General features: G+C 50.5%; 1 protein-coding gene across 2 annotated transcripts in view; it reads left to right on the top strand.

The window, feature by feature from the left end:
• LOC140391675 (piwi-like protein 4) overlaps nucleotides 1–17,617 on the top strand; it is a 171,096-nt gene that overhangs the window by 17,586 nt on the left and 135,893 nt on the right. For both annotated transcript variants that reach the window (XM_072476410.1, XM_072476409.1), the window contains exons 3-4: nucleotides 6,235–6,325; nucleotides 15,134–15,259. In XM_072476410.1, the coding sequence (XP_072332511.1) occupies nucleotides 6,235–6,325; nucleotides 15,134–15,259 (217 nt within the window). The remainder of the gene's footprint in view (nucleotides 1–6,234; nucleotides 6,326–15,133; nucleotides 15,260–17,617) is intronic.

Raw genomic sequence — 17,617 nt, 5'->3', positions numbered from 1 at the left:
CAAGGGAACCTGAGGGGAAAGGTAGAGGACCAGCAAAACAGGTCCAGGCAATAGAACGTCCGTATTGTGGGTCTGCCAGAGGGGGTGGAGGGAAGGGACCCTACGGCCTACATCGTCCACATGCTGGGCAACCTGGTCGGGAGGAACAGCTTTCCAAACCACCCAGACCTCAACAGGGCACACAGGTCGCCCCGGCCAAAACCCAAGACTGGGGAGCAGCTGAGAGCGATCGTTGTGAAGCTGCACTGGTACCAGGACTGGGAAAAGATCCTGAGGTAGGCCCGACAGACAAAGTCGTGTTCGTGGAAAGGACACAGAATAAGGGTTTATCAGGACATTGGGGCAGACCTCGCAAAAAAAAAAAGGGCCAAATTCAATAAGGCAAAATTGGCACTCTACAAGAGTGGGGTGAGATTCAGCATGCTGTTCCTGGACAGCTTCCTGCTGGACTGATCCAATTGAATCTGCCAGAAGCCCTTTGAGGCATCAAGCTTGGTGAATATTTTTGCCCGAGCCATCTCGCACGTGATCTCCTCATGTTTGGGTATGGGGTAGTGTTCCCTCATTATGTTGCGATTTAAGTCTTTCGGGTCGATACAGATCCGAAGTTCGCCGGAAGGCTTCTTGATGCACACCATGGAGCTGACCCATGGAGTCGGCTCCGTTACCCGGGAAAGCACTCCTTGGTCCTGAAGGTCCTGCAGCTGCTGCTTGAGGTGGTCCTTGAGGGGTGCTGGGACCCTGCGAGGTGCGTGAGCTACCAGGATGGCGTCCTGTTTGAGCCGGATTTTGTACGTGTAGGGCTGGGTGCCCATGCCCTCGAAAACATCCTGGTTGTGCGTGAGGATTGACTTGAGCTGCGACCTAAAGTCTGCATCTGGGAAATCGGACGTGCCTTCTGGAGAGAGAGAGTGTACATGCCAAACGAGGTGGAGGATTTTGCACGCCTGTGCGCCTAGCAGAGAGTCCTTTGAGGAGCCCACGATTTCGAATGGTAGTGTGGCTTTACGTGAGTTGTGTGTCACTTCGAGCTGGCACGACCTCGTGGCGGGGATGACGTTGCCATTATAGTCAACGAGTTGACAGTTGGATGGCAGAATAGGTGGTTTAACCTTCAGGGTCTGGAATGCTGACCATGCGAGGAGATTGGCGGAGGCACCAGTGTCCAGGTGGAATCTGATCTGGGATCGGTTGACCGTCAGGGTGGCACAACACTCGTCGTCCGGATCAATGCTGTGCACTGACAGCGGCTGGAGAATTCGACTTGGGGACAGCTTGTTCTTGCTGATGACAGCAATGCAGAAGGGCTCCCTGTCCTCAGTGTCACTGGTTGTGACGCCGGAATCGGACTCGGTGAACGTGGGTTGAAGTGCCCGAACGTTTCTGCGAGGCTGGTTAAACGGGTATGAGTTGGCAAGGTGAGCTGCTCCACAGCAGGTAGCATAGTGGCCCAACCTGCCACAGCGTAGGCATTGTCGCGCTTTGGCAGGACGTTGCTGCTTTAAATGTGCGGAGCCACAGTTGCCGCACGTCATGACGTCAGTGCGTTCGTTGCGCCACCGCGCATGCACGGTGCGGTTTTGCATAGTGCGCGCCTGTGTATCGCGTTCCTCTACGTCAGCGTCCCCTTTTTTGGCGCGTACAAGCGCGGGAGGCCTCGGAAAGCGCGCAAAATGGCTGGCCGTCTCCAGGCCACGGCCCGGGAGGTACACGATTGTCTGGACCCGCTCCACCTCGTGGGGCCCGTGTCGCGCCTTCTCGGCCGCCTGGAAGTGTGAGTACCGGCTGGTGGCGTTCTCATGCAGGACACAGGTCTCGACGGCAGTCGCCAGGGTGAGTTGCTTGACCCGAAGGAGCTGCTGGCGCAGGGTGTCCGACATGACTCCGAAAACTATCTGGTCACGTATCATGGAGTCAGAGGTGGTCCCATAGCCGCAGGACTGCGCGAGGATGCGGAGGTCTGTTAAGTAAGACTGGAAAGGTTTGTCCTTACCTTGCAGGCGTTGCTGGAACAGGTACCTCTCGAAGCTCTCGTTTACTTCAACGCTGAAGTGTTCGTCGAACTTCAGGAGCACCGTCTTGTATTTGGTTTTGTCCTCGCCGTCCGTGAATGTAAGGGAGTTAAAGATGTGGATGGCGTGTTGCCCCGCCGTGGAGAGAAGAAGGGCAATCTTCCTGGTGTCCGATGCATTCTTCCTGTCTGTGGCCTCGAGGAAGAGCTGGAAGCGCTGCTTGAACAGTTTCCAATTGACCCCGAGATTGCCAGCGATTCGGAGCGGCGGCGGCGGGTTGATGTTCTCCATGGTGCAGGATGGCGGATTGCTGAAACGTTGCAGGTAGGTCTCACAGGCGCTGGCTTGCGTCTACTACTGGTATCATGTCGTGTTGGGTGTTCTGATGTACAAACGATCCAACATGGTTGGAGATGGTGTAACTCAATTTTATTAACTGGTTAACTGTAACAACATACTGCTAACTTGGGTTCGTGCATTACCAGCTAATCTGTGGACCTTGTCCAATTACTATCTGGGTGAGGCACTCAGAACATGGTGAAAGTCTGAGTGGCAGGCTCTTAGCTCAGTGCTCTGAGCTGGCTGCTGCTGGAATGGGCGGGCACTGTAGTGTCCCCTGTTTTTATAGTGCGTGTGCTCTCACTGGTGATTGGCTGCGATGTGTGTGTGTTGGTTGGTCCTACTGCATGTCCATCAGTGTGTGTTTGATTGCACCATGATATGCTGATCTAAATATCATGACAGGGACCACTGTGGCTGAAAAAATCTTCAGTAAGTTGAAGTGAAGTCCAGTACCCGAGGAACTCGACTGTATCAGAATTCATAACAGTTGTGCAGAACCCAATTATTCACTGATTTCTAACTGTGAGAAATGATTCTTTGTGGTCCATTGCATGATGGTTCAGGCATTGCCTTTGTCAAAGGTTTACTATGTTTGTAATTTGGTACCAGAAATTGTTTATTTTACTTGCCGTTATAAGTAAATTTATTGAATTAAAAAAAAAAGGGGGGACAACACTGGGAGAGGAGGGAGGGGAGAGGGGAGAACCCCGCCCCTCCCCCCACTCATCCACCAAAAAAAAGGGGGAAACTCCCCTGTATCGACCAAGGAGGATAGCAAGGGGTGGTAGGAGGGTGCAGACAGGGAGGGGTTAGGGAAAGCAGGGGCTAGAGGAGGGGGTGCGGATTGAAGGGGGGAGGACATGCCTAACTAGATGGCATAAAATGTAAAGTAAGATAAAAGCCTTTTTGCTTTGCACTGTACAATAAATAAACACGAACGTCAATGTACATAATATTGAAAATGCCAATAAAATTATTTTTTTAAAAAGTAATGCAGCTGGTTGTTTTTTCATAGGGTGCAATCTACCGGCCACGTTGGGCCCAAAGGGTGCTGGTAGATCCCGGGAGAGGCGTTCTCCGGGCTTCCCGGCAGCCGTTACACCCTGCAAGATCTAACCAGATCTCGCAAAAGGTCGAGGTGGACGGGATCCAGTTTTGCAAAGTGAAGTCGGCTTAGAAGCTGACCCACCTGTCCATTTGCCGGATCGAATGGCGACTTGGCATCTACCAGCCTCACTGAGGAGATTCCAGCTGGGCACTGTTCAGTATTGATCCCCACAAACGGGGACCAGGTGGAATAGTACCTGGGCGATCGGAGATTCCCAGATGTGTTTTTTTAATTTTTTAAAATAAATTTAGAAAATCCAATTCATTTTTTTTTCCAATTAAAGGGCAATTTAGCGTGGCCAATCCACCTACCATGCACATCTTTGGGTTGCACACAAACACGGGGGAGAATGTGCAAACTCCACACGGACAGTGACCCAGAGCCGGGATCGAACCTGGGACCTTGGTGTCGTGAGGCAGATAACCACTGCGCCACCGTGCCGCCAGGTCCCCAGATGGTTGGCCTCCAGGCAGGGTGGCACCCTGGCACTGCTGGTGCCACGTGGGCAGCTTGGCACTGTCAGCCTGGCACCCTGGCAGTGCCACCAGATCACCCTGGCCATGCTAGCTGGGTGTCAGCTTGGTGACTATTCTAAAACCCTTGAACGATCTACCGTGTCAAAATAAAAAGTAGAAATGGGGGGGGGGGGGCGGGGGTGGAGATCAATGTGAGAGAGTATTTGTTCAAGCAAAAGTGCCGCTACTGAAATCAGATGTCTTGACACATTTTGATCCAGATTTACCCATTCAATTGGCATGTGTCTCACCTTCTGGAGTTGGGGTAGTGATTTCCCACATAGAATCATAGAATTTACAGTGCAAAAGGAGGCATTCGGCCCATCGGGTCTGACCTGACCGTTGGAAAGATCACCCTACCCAAACCCACACCTCCACCCTATCCCCGTATCCCCAACTAACCTTTTTTGGACACTAAGGGCAATTTAGCATAGCCAATCCACCTAACTGCACATATTTGAACTGTGGGAGGAAACCGGAGCACCCGCAGTAAACCCACGCAAACACGGGGAGAAGATGCACACTCTGCACAGACAGTGACCCAGCGGGGAATCGAACCTGGGACCCTGGAGCTGTGAAGCAACTGTGCTAACCACTCTGCTACCGTGCTGCCCGCAGATGAAGAGAAGCGATAATCTTTGTGTCAAGGACATTGAATAAAGCCGGAAGCAATTTTCGCAGATAGAGAAAGAATTTTTGGAGGAAATTAATTTTATTGATGGACCCTTGTCCACATACAACGATTCTTGGACCTCATACCGGGATTCCGTACAGACGAGCTGTTGTCTCCTCTGGGGAATGAGAGTCATCATTGCACCATTAATAAGAAAATGTGTATTAAACCAATTACATGAAGGCCACTGTGGTATTGTCAGGATGAAGGAAATAGCCAGGAACTCTTTTTGGTCGCCGTGGCTACATGCAAAAATTGAGGACAAGGCGGGAATGTGTTTGCCGTGTATGAAAATGCAGAACCTGCTGCAATTAGGGTTTGTGGGTCACCCCCACCAATGGGCAGTGACACCCCTCCCACACAAATGGGCATTACCTACTCCCCCCCAAGTGATGACACCCCACAATAGGGTGGCTGACGCCCCCCTTTTCATGCCTTCCTAACCCCTGTTTCAGGGCCCCCTTCGAGGACCCCCACCCGTCTCTCCCCCCAACCGTCCAGAGGTCCCTTCATACCCGCCCTGCACCCCCACCCTTCATACCCCTCCTCCACCCTCATTTCATAGCCATGGCTCTCCCAGGCCCTAATGGCAGTGCCACCATGGCACCTGGTCCCCTTGGAATTGCCACCCTGGCGGAGCATATTCAGGCTTTGCAGTGCCATTTGGGCATCTTGGTAGTGCCAAGGTGACAGTGCCAAGGTGCCCGCAGTCCAGGGGGAGGGCCATGGGAGCACCCTGCCCTGACCGCCCAGGGGCCTCCAATGGCAGGGAGACCATTGCACTATTTGTGTAGACCAGCACTGAACGGCACTTGGCTGGGATCTCCCTGGGGAGGCCGATAGATGCTGGGAACCTATTGGATCCCGGGTGAGCATTCCTAAGTGGGTTTAAAACTGACAAGTGTGTGAGGCTTGATCACGAGGTGCAGAGGCTTGGTCGGGATCCTGATCGCAATGCCTCGCGAGGTCTGGATAGATCTGGCTGCTGGGAAGCCCGCGGAAGCTTCTCCCGGGATCTACCGGCCGCTTTGCACTCCATTCGGACGTGACACGGCCAGTAGACTGTGTCCCAGATCTGCGTGGCAGCCATGCATGGCAAAGCTACAATCAGATAGTAGCACATCTTCTCTAGGTACATTTTTCATTTCTTGGTTTCTTTATTGCCCATCACTATTCCTTTTGGTTCTGAAACATTAACTCCTTTGTTATTCAATCTCTCCTGCCTTCCATTCTATCAAAGGCCTTCCTGTTGTCCTTGTCTCATCACTCCTTGTGAAAACCTATTACATTACATCTCTGATTTTTCCCAGTTCTGAAGAAAGGTCATCAACCTCGAACGTTAATTCTGGTTCTCTCTCTGCGGATGCTGTCTGGTCTGCTGAGTGTTTCCAGCACATTTTGCTTTTGTCACACATCCTGATCTCTCTTTTGGGACAGTGTCAATTTTATTTTATTTTGCCTCGAGGAAGAACTGTAAAACAGTTTTCTGCAATAAAGTTACCATATAAAATCTAAAAAAGTTGACGTACGATATAATAAACCGGTCACTATTGCACTGTTATAATTTCTCTCCTTTTCTTTCAGGTATTGGCTGTGAATCCGAGCACATCTTCCCTTACACAAATGGAGAACGTTGGAAATAACCGCACTCCAAGAAAATCAGAAGCATGCAGTTGTGAGCTCATTGTAATTTATTATTGGAGGATTAGAGATTAAAGGCGTGATTCTCCCGATTGGAGACCAGTGTTCCCGTCAGCGGGAAAGCCAGTGATTCTTTCTGGCAGTAGGAGCAAACACGACGTGTCTTTCAATGGCACTTTGAATCTCCTAACTCTGCAGGACCACCTTCCTAACCCTGGCTACCTTCCCCCCCAAATAAACAAGGTGATCAGCTTACCCACTTCCTTAAAAAAAACCTTCAGCAAAAAGACCAACAGGCACTGAAATACAAACAAAAATCGCAGCACCTGACCTGCCAGTGTCAGAAGAAAGCTATCCCACCTTCCCGAATCCGCTTTCACCCTTTCCACCAAGCTAGTAAAATTGTCCTGGAAACCTGTTCAACCAGGCTCCAATGGCCACAGCCCGCCCCTCCACCACACCTCCGGTCACTAGCTTACTTAAACTTGGTAGTGTGGAGGCCCCTACCCAGGCCCCACTCCCCTTCAATCCCCTCCCCCCCACCCAGTCAGAGGAAAACTAAGAAATCCCCTTCAAACAAACAAAGCCAGTGCAAACAAAAAAAACCCAGAAAACCATTGTTACAAACAATTTCCACTCTTACTTGATCCAAATAGGCAGCTTTACCCCATTTAACCCATATAACAACATGAAATAAAAAATAGAATTATATACAATCTTCCATCCCCTCTACCCTCGGTCCAAGACCAATCCTCAGTCCCATTTCTCACTTCTGCCCCAGTCCTTCTGCCTTCACAAACGCCTCTGCCGCTTCCACCGTCTCAAAGTAAATGTCTTTGGAGTTGTAGGGCACCCTCAACTTAGCTGGGTACACTATGCCGAACCACACACCATTATAACACAGTGCCGTCTTCACTCAGCCGAAGGCCGCCCGCCTAGTCGCCAACTCCACAATGAAGTCCTGGTAAATATGTATACCAGCTCCAGCTGACTGCACCTCCCGCTTCTGCTTCGCCCAACTCAGGACCTTCTCCTTCACGTGGTACCTGTGGAAGCAAATGATCACCGCCCTTGGTGCTTCATTTGCCTTTGGTTTGGGCCTCAACGACCGATGAGCCCATTTCAGTTCGTACCGGGAGGGATCTCCCTCCTCCCCCAACAGCTCTGCCAACTTCTTGGCAAAGTACTCAGTTGGCCTTGTCCCTCCACACCTTCAGAAGGAATTCAGACCACGATCCTCAAATTTTGCTGCCTCGATCTGTTTTCCAGGTCCTCCAAATTGGCTCTCAGCCCTTTGTTGGCCTCGACCACCCTCTGCAGCTCCTCACCCATCGAGGTGAGCTGATTGCTGTGTTGCGACAAGGCCTCCTCCACTCCCTTTATTTTCTCACCCTGCTCCCGCACCTTAGCCAAAGTCCTCGACACCACTACCTTCACCGGAGCAATCTACTCCTCCATCAGCACCTTCAGCGCCGCCATCAGCTCTTTCCTCATCGCTTCCATGTGCTTTGCAAACTGTTTCTCAAGTTCCAAAGCTATCACCTCGGTCATCTTTTCTGTCGTGAACAGTGTGGCCCCACCCAGCGATCCAGCCTCCACCATCTTTGCAGTTGCCGAGCTGATCCTTTTGCTCGATGGTGAACCTTCACTCCCTCCCTTCTTCATGCTGGCTTTCTTTTGGTTTCTCGACATCCCCCTCCTTCCTTCTGTCTTGCTGCACTTATTTGTCAACAAATTGCCCATGGGACCGGGCATTAAATTCTAAAAAATCAAGCCTCGAGCATGAGCCATCCAATGTGCGACTTCCTCCTACATGCCGCCAACGGAAGTCTGCTCCTCTGATTTAATGGTTTCCTGCAGAACTATATAAATTAAAAAATCTTAATCCCCCATTTGAAACTGCCTGGATCTGCCAATCAACAAGCTTTAAGAGGCACTAGTCCATGAAATTGAATGTAAACAATGCAGTTCATAACTTTTAGCCTTTGAGGCATTCAAACAGGCTTCAATACTAAAGGGCAATGAAATTGACCATGAGAAAACCACTTCAAAGGTTTCCACTACATTAAAGGGTATACGTTTACCTTCATCTCACAGATCTTTGAACTCTGCATATTGACAGATTGTTTAAAGGGCTTAGGGGTACAGATGGGAACACTTTCACTTTATGATGAGAGAACTGTGTTTTTGTGATACTGACAGACTTTAAAGAGTTTTTCTTTAAGGAGATTTTCACTTTATTGTCAGAGAACTGTGTTTTTGTGATACTGACTGACTGTTTAAAGACACTGTTTAAAAACTGCAGATGGGAATAGCAGCCAAATGACCCCCATCCCAGGAAAGACTCTTTCTTAAAAAAAAACTTTATTAAGGCATTTATATAAACAGCAAACACACAAATAAGAACAAAAACAAACTTTTACAGCGCAATCAATAACCTGCCTCCTCACAAAGTCCTGGGCCTGTAAGTATCTAAACCCTTTCCCGCTGGGCAGCTCATATTCCTTCTGCAGGTCCTCCAAGCTCGCAAAACTGCCCGCTACGAACAGGTCCCCAGAACCTCTCAGTCCCAGCGTACCGCCACCCCCGAAAACCCTGCCATTGTTGCTAGCAACATCAACATCGTTTTTCCCTCCCGCTATCAACCCTTGCCAATACCTGGGAAAGTTTCATCTCGTGTGCTCTAACATGTTCAGTGTATCCTTACGGTGCCTTTTAAATGCAAGTTCTTTCAATCCGTCAAATTGATACTGATAGTTTTCAGTGTTTAGAAGATAAATTGTTGTCTGTTCAGAAGTGAAGAAGAAACTGTTAATCCCCAGATTATGGACTTGATGATAGTAATAAAACTGGAGACATTTTTAATCAGTTGGCTCAATGCACACTAAGAATCTGGATATCATTCGAAAGCACACATGGAAATGAGAAAAAAGTCAAGGAATGACTGAAATACACATACCTTTACCTAACTGTGTCCTTAAAATCAATCTCCATTATTAACTCCTGGCAGTTACATTCACGCCACACAAGATGGCAATGACCGTCTCCAACAAGAGAGAATCTAACCATCGTCCCGTGACATTCAATGGCATTACTATCGTTGAATCCCCTATAATCAACATCCTGGGATTACCATTGATCAGAAACTGAACTGGACTAGCCATATTCATCAAGGCTGAAAGAACACCCTACATAGGCCCAAACCCTACATTAACCCCGTAACACACCCAAGGTCAATTTAGCATAACCAATTCACCTAACATGCACATCTTTGGACCGTGGGAAGAAACCGGAGCACCCAGAGGAAACCCACGCAGACATGGGGATAAAGTGCAAACTCCACACAGGCAATCAACCAAGGTCGGAATCGAACCCGGATCCCTGGCGCTGTGAGGCAGCAGTGCTAACCACTGCCACCGTGCTGTGATTTGGTGGGGACCATGAGGTTACATACTTGGTGTTATAACCCGAACGGAGGTCACAGGGACTGGACCATTAGGTTCCCCGTGGCATCACCTGAATACACTCTTTCCCATTGAGGGGGTGGGGTTAAACCCTTAATTGGGAAGCCATATGGACATAAAAGCTCCAACCCAAGTGTGCGTCGAGATGCAGGAAACCCTTCAGGGATTGATGAGTGCAAGTTGTTATTGCGTATTAAACCTTTTGTTCCATATTCAACATCGTTTCCCTGTGGTTGCTTGCCTGATCCTACACTTGGGTAATGGTGGCCTGGGACATATGGGGCGGGATTCTCCGACCCCCCGCCGGGTTGGAGAATCACCGGGGACTGGCGTGAATCCCGCCCCTGCCGTGTCTCGAATTCTCCGCCACCAGAGATTTGGCGGGGGCGGGAATCGCGCCGCACCGGTCGGCGGGTCCACCTGTGGCGATTCTCCGGCCCGCGATGGGCCGAAGTCCCGCCGCTGTCAACCCTCTCCCACTGGCGTGGATTAAACCACCTACCTTACCGGCAGGAGCAGGTGGCGCGGGCGGGCTCCAGGGTCCTGGGGGGTGCCGCCACGGTGGCCTGGCCCGCGATCGGGGCCCACCGATCCGCGGGCGGGCCTGTGCCGTGGGGGCACTCTTTTTCTTCCGCCTTCGCCATGGTCTTCACATGGCGGAGGCGGAAGAGACCCACTCCCCTGCGCATGCGCGGGGATGACGTCAGCAGCCGCTGACGCTCCCGCGCATGCGTGGACTTACGCAGGCCGGCGAAGTCCTTTTGGCCCTGTCTGGTGTGGCGCCAAAGGCCTTCCACGCCAGCCGGTGGAGCGGAAACCGCTCCGGCGCGGGCCTAGCCCCTCACGGTGAGGGCTTGGCCCCTAAAGGTGCGGAGACTTCTGCACCTTTGGGGCGGCCCAACGGCGGAGTGGTTCCCGCCACTCCATCATGCCAGGACCCCCCGCCCCGCTGGGTAGGGGAGAATCCCGCCCATCTCAGATACAGCATGGACTTCCCTTTCAGTAGTCACCTTGACTTCCACCTTACAAAGAGGAATTCCCAGAAGAACACCCATCCTCTTATGTTAAAGTTCCTAAATTAAAGTTAGACTCCTCACAAAGGTAAGGGGGAGAAAATGAAAGAAACTAAAATAATAAAAACTCAAAAAAAAGTGAGGTGAATGCCAGCAAAAATGCTGCTAACTAAATGTAATAATGCAGCAAAAAGAGTCAGAGGATATGGAAAATCTCCCAACACTTAAGTCAGCACACTGAGGCACGATCAATTTGGCTGGAGACGAAGTTGAATTCAAACTGAGGCTTTATTAGTATCTGAAGTGTGGCCTCCCACAGCAGCTGACGAAATGGCTGCGAGCTGAAGGCCATGCATATTTATGACCCGGCTCCTGAGCGGACCGAGCATGCAGGGGCCCAGGTGGACCTGTAGTACAGGTTCTACCGTACAACCCTTAATATAGGAACACAGTGGTTTACCACATTCACCCCCTGTTAAAATTGAGTCCGGAAGGGGTGGTGGATAACTATATACAATTCGCAATCTTTACTATTTACAGAACAGTGAGAACAAAGTGTCTCTGGTCATCCGGTGGGCCGGTCAGAGGTTCAGCCGGTCCAGCGCCTTGATCGTCCTCTGGCATCGACGAAGTGGAGCCGGCGATGTTGGTGCAGTCGTGGTCGAAGTTGACTCCGGGAGCGTGCCGAAATCCTCTTCATCAACGGGGGCGGGCAGGGGAGGACGGACAGTCCTAGGGGGGGTGATGGGGGCGGCGGGGGAGGGGAGGGTGGCGCCGGGGGCGACTGGGGTGGTGTGGGGGTGGAACTTGCTGGTACCAGGTCCCTGAGGGAGACGGTATCCTGGCGGCCGTCAGGGAACGCCACGTAGGCGTACTGTGGGTTTGCGTGGAGCAGGTGCACCCTTTCCACCAACGGATCCGCCTTGTGGAGCCGCACATGTTTACGGAGAAGCACGGTTCCCGGAGCTGTGAGCCAAGTTGGGAGTGATACCCCGGATGTGGACTTCCTGGGGAAGGCAAAAAGACGTTCATGTGGTGTACTGTTAGTAGCAGTGCAAAGTAATGAGCGAATGGAATATAGTGCATCAGGGAGGACCTCTTGCCAGCGGGATGCCGGGAGATGTCTGGACCATAGGGCCAGCTGGACGGCCCTCCATACCGTCCCATTCTCCCTTTCTACCTGTCCGTTTCCCCGGGGTTGTAGCTCGTCGTTCTGCTGGAGGCGATACCCCTGTTGAGCAGGAACTGGCGTAGCTCATCACTCATGAATGAAGATCCCCTGTCACCGTGGATGTAGGCGGGGAAGCCAAACAGAGCGAAGATAGAATTAAGGGCTTTAATGACGATGGCAGACATCATGTCGGGGCATGGGATGGCAAAGGGAAAACGGGAGTATTCATCGATCACACTTAGGAAATACGTGTGTCGGTCGGAGGAGGAGGAGGGTAGGGGGCCTTTGAAATCGATGCTGAGGCGTTCAAAGGGGCGGGGGGGCTTCACCAGGTGCGCGCAGTCCGGCCGGTAGAAGTGCGGTTTGCACTCCGCACAGACCTGGCAGTCCTTGGTGATCATCCTTCCTCGACGGAGAAGGGAAAATTCCGTGCCTTAATGAAGTAGTACAACCGAGTGACCCCTGGGTGACAAAGGTTGTCGTGCAGGGTCCTGATTCGGCCTACCTGTGCGCTGGCACATGTACCTCAGGATAGGGCGTCGGGGGCTCTTTGAGTTTGCCAGGGCGACACTTAATCTCGTAGTTATAGGTGGAGAGCTCGATTCTCCACTGCAAGATTTTGTCATTTTTGATTTTGCCCCGCTGTGTGTTGAACATGAAGGCTACCGACCGTTGGTCAGTGAGTAGAGTGAATCTCCTGCCGGCCAGGTAATGCCTCCAATGTCGCAAAGCCTCAACGATAGCCAGGGCCTCCTTTTCGACGGATGAGTGCCGAATTTCGGAGGCATGGAGGGTGCGGGAAAAGAATGCCACGGGCCTGCCTGCCTGGTTGAGGGTGGCGGCAAGGGCGACGTCCGCTGCGTCGCTCTCTACTTGGAAAGGAAGTGTTTCATCTACAGCGTGCATTCCAGCTTTGGCAATATAGGCTCTGATCCGGGCGAAGGCCTGTTGGGCCTCTGCCGTCAGGGCCTTGGGGCAGTGGGGGAGGGGAAGCTCCATGAGGGGGCGCATGCGGTCGGGATCGGGCCCCAGAACTCCGTTCTGGACCACCTAGCCGAGGATGGCTAGGCGGTTTGTACGGAACACACACTTCTTCTTGTTATACGTCAGGTTAAGGAGAGTGACGGTGCGGAGAACTTTAGCGAGGTTGGCGTCGTGGTCCTGCTAATCATGGCCGTAGATGGTCATATTGTCTAGGTACGGAAACGTGGCCCGCAAGCCGTACCGGTCGACCATTCGGTCCATCTCCCTTTGGAAGACCGAAACCCCATTGGTGACGCCGAAGGGGACCCTAAGGAAGTGATATAGCCGGATGTCTGCCTCGAAGGCGGTGTATGGCCGGTCCGATTTACTGAAGGGGAGCCTTCCCTTATTATAGGAACACAGTGGTTTACCACACGCACCTTCTGAGAAATAAAAATGACGGAAAGCCCAGGATGTGAGGTGCAAAAGATTCCTGCTTTTTATTTGCCAAAGCGACAATTTTGCTTCTCTGGGGCAAAAGGTGTAAGATGAATGGTGGACAGCCATTCCCTTATTTGCATATCTTGAACAGGCTCACTTGGAAGCCCAATTTAAAATTAGCTGTTGCTGTATGGGCTTTCCAAAGACTGGGATACTTGACAGTTAAAGGGAGACAAGAATAATCATTGTGAATCAGGAAGAGCAGGAGTGCTCCCCAGACCATCGAGGAGATCCTTAGCCACCCCCGCTCCTCACCGCCAGTCTCTCTACTCCCCCTCCACTCTCCCCAGCTCTCCTACTTGTCAATCTCTCTTCCTTCCATCCCCAATTTTTTGTTAAGCTTTTCTTTCCCCCTCTGATCCTTTCTGACCCCTTTCTCCCTATCTGGTAACCTGCAAACCTATTTTTTTCCCCCCCTACCTTACATTACTTTGCCAACATCTCACGTCCCTTCTGATTGCGGAAATTTATCCTCAAGCCCCCAGCCATTGGTTTTTCTCGCTGGAAGCCAGGTTGTCCATTTGATTGGCTTCAGAAAATGGAGTTAATTTTTAAAAATGATGTCCTGCTTTTAAATTCAGCAGCACTTCAGCATTTGTGGGTTCTTTGGCTTTTCTTGGCCACCCCTGCTCTGCCCTTCCTGCCTCTGCTTAAATAACGGGATTGTGGTTTGAATGAACCCAGTGGTGAGTAGGCACAGGACTTAATATCAGGCATTTTACAAAGCGCTTCACTTCCCAAACTGGTTATACATCTGTGTGACCTTTGAACAACTGTAGATGAAGTAGTGCTGGAATATTCTTCCATCCTAGTTATGTTTTTTCCGTGTTAATTTTTTACATGACATTTTAGTTGTTAACTGTTAAAGGTAATTATGTAAAGTTATTGTCACTGGATCACACTAAATATTATTAATATGGACTAAAATGATAGAACTCACCATAAGATATGACTGTGATTCCCTTTATAATTGTCATTCATAAAAAATTATCAACCACCCCAGATATACTTTAAATGATGTATATCAGCTGTATTGCACACAGTTATGTGTTAATAGTTACTAGATTGCACAGTAGAGCAGGTCTGGGACCAATGGTATAATGTTCTAATAGATTCGTCGATATTTACATCACAGAAGGAGCCCATTGTGTCAACGCTGGTCAATAACAATCTGACTACATTAACCCCATTTTCCAATGCTTGGCCCATAACCCTGGAAGCTATGGTATCCTTTCTAAATTACACAATCCACTTTCAGAAATACCACTGTGGCACTGTTCACATTAGCATAAGGAAGCATTTGGAATTCACAGTTCAGTGGAATAATCAAGCTGATAACATCAGCAATTTCAAAAGGCACTTGGTCAGAAAATTAATTACGGAATAAAAAACAATGAACTTGGTGTTTTCCTCCTGAATTCAAAAGCTGACCGGACAGGCGTAAGCTGTCTTTTATGGTCCTGTACATGCTAGTGTTGCTGCAATGGTGTTCTGCAGGAATGCGGGCACTCAAATATTGCAACATTCTAACCATTCCCATTTCCTTGGGGATTCTATTTGTCCGTTTTTTATTGGGAACCTAGGAGAACTGTGAAATTTTAGAAACACATGTTCCCAAGCATTTACATTGGGGGGCAGTTTTACTAAAATACATCCTTGCAATGGACAAGGTTCCCTGAAAAGCAATTCATAAAATCAGACTTAAAAATAATCATTATCTTACTTAACAGTGACAGTATCTGCTGGTTTTGAACGACAAGTAATGATGGAGAGAGGACGTTCAAGGAGGCGCAATTTCTTTGATTTTGGTGTAAATACGAGGAAAGCAATGGAACACGTGCAAGATTCTAAGTCAGGTGAAAAAATCTTACTCAATTTAAATATTTTATATAATTTATCAATCAGCTGCTATAGAAATCATTAATAAGAAAAAATAGTCTTAAGTGGTCATGATTGCACGTAATTGAAGCTGAGTTATCTGGCAGCAAATTAAATAATCATAAGTTACACTGGAACAAATAGTTTCTTTGTAATATGACTGGCAGCAAACCAAATAACCATAAGTTACACGAGAACAAGTAGTTTGTTATAGAACATAATATATGAACTTGAAGATGCTGCACACACTGGAGGCAATTCTCTGGTCCGCTAACTAGTGGCAGGAATTGTGATGCCTGTTGAACCGGGCCTGAGGCCAAAACCCAAAGCGAGTCTTCGGGCCCGCCAGCCCTGACAAGGTTCCTGCCCAGACAGAGCAGGATTATTCAAAGTCCTGGGGCTGGATTCTCCGATTCTAGGGCTATGGCCCCACGCTGGCATGGGAACGGTGGCGTTTTACTGGGGGCTAGCATGCCAGCAGCGTAGAGCACCCGGCTCGAGCTGCCGATATGGCCCGGAGAATTGCTGGGTCCGTGGCCGCGCATGTGCACAGCCGTGGTCTGCAGAACCCGCGCCATGCTACATGGCGGAGGCCGTTCGCGGACCCATCCCGCAAAATAGTGCTCCTCCTTTGGCCGGCTTGCGCGCCCTGACCACCCTATCCCAGTGCCCCCAGCCCCTAATAATGTCCCCCTGCCTGCGAATCGGCCCTCACCTGACTGGCCGCGCTGGACTGAGTCCGCAACCGCCATGCCGAGTTCCCGACGGATGAGACCACATGCGACCGACGCCGTGGGGAATGAGCCTAATAGCTAATTTAAATATGCTGACCTGGATCACACCCTGCGAGGATGTGATCCAGATTGAGCCAGGCGGAGTGAGTTGCGTGACTCGCGATCGATCCACCGTGCAGCCCAATTTGGCACTCGTGTGAGGATCCGTGTGATGCAGCAACTGAAAGAATGGTGGAGTTGTGAGCGTCGTCATTGCCTACCCCACTGCCTGTGGAGCAGTTGATGGAATTTATCAAGGGGGAATTTCGGCACCATCGGAAAGAGATGCAAGAGGACTGGTCCAAGGCAATTGAGGGAGCAGTAGCCCTTCTTTTCAGGACTTTGGAAAGGGTGGAGAAGCGTTTAGAGATGCAAGGTGCGGCAATCCGAGAGCTGGAAAGGGTGGTGTCGGATCATAGTGATCGGATCATTATGTTGGGGGCTGAGGTGGCGATGTTGAGAGACACCTGCAAGGTATTGAAGGCAAAGGTGGATGACCAGAAGAATCGGTTCAGGTGGCAGAATCTAAGGATCGTAGGACTGCCGAAGTGCGTGGAGGAACGAGTGCCATGAACTAGGTGTCAAGGATGTTCCTGAACTGGTCGAGGAGGGGGTCTTCGATAAGGCCCCTGAGGTAGATCGGGCCCACCAGTCGCTGCGAAAGAGGTCGAGAGCTGGGGAGCCACTGCGAGGGGTAATTGTTTCAGGAGAAGGAGAGGATTCTGAAGTGGGGGGAAGTCAATGCAAGACTATACCTGGGAGGCGAATCAGATCCGGATTGAGCAGGACATTGGGTCCGACCTGACCAATTGGCGGGTGGAGGCCAAGGCAACGGTCTTTCAGAGCAAGGTCTGGTTTGGGGTGTTGTACGAGGCCAAACTCTGGGTGACTTTCAAGAGCAAAGAACATTATTTTATGACGTCGGAGGAGGTGACTTGACTTTGTCAAGGAGCATGGTTTGGGGGCGGGCTAATGGTGGGAACTTTTTTGTCTTGATATTTACGTACAAGTTTTGTAAGTGTTACGTTCTTTGCACATGTTGGTCAATGGGATGGTTCCGAGTTTTGGGTTTCTTTCTCTGGTGGAGATGGTTCTGGCGGGTGGTGGGGGGCATGGGTCGTAGCTTTCCGAAGGATGAAGATGGGGAAGCGGAATAGGGGAGGGCTGGCTTGGGTGGGGTTCCTTGTGTAGATCTCCAGGTGGGAGGTGCCATGCTGGCATAGATGGCAGTAAACAAATGCAGTGTGGGAGGGCGGGCATTTGGGTAGAGTGGGGAGGTTGGAGCGGGGTTGGGTGGAGGGGTGGTGCTCGGGGGTACAAAGAACAAAGAGCAAAGAAATGTACAGCACAGGAACAGGCCCTTTGGCCCTCCAAGCCCGTGCTGACCATGCTGCCTGACTAAACTACAATCTTCTACACTTCCTGGGTCCGTATCTCTCTATTCCCATCCTATTCATGTATTTGTCAAGATGCCCCTTAAATGTCACTATCGTCCCTGCTTCCACCACCTCCTCCGGCAGCGAGTTCCAGGCACCCACTACCCTTTGTGTAAAAAAACTTGCC

Source organism: Scyliorhinus torazame, chromosome 15 (genome assembly GCF_047496885.1).
Source record: "Scyliorhinus torazame isolate Kashiwa2021f chromosome 15, sScyTor2.1, whole genome shotgun sequence".
NCBI lineage: Eukaryota > Metazoa > Chordata > Chondrichthyes > Carcharhiniformes > Scyliorhinidae > Scyliorhinus > Scyliorhinus torazame.
Note: the sequence above shows the minus strand (reverse complement) of the source record. Positions and strands in the feature narration are given on the sequence as shown.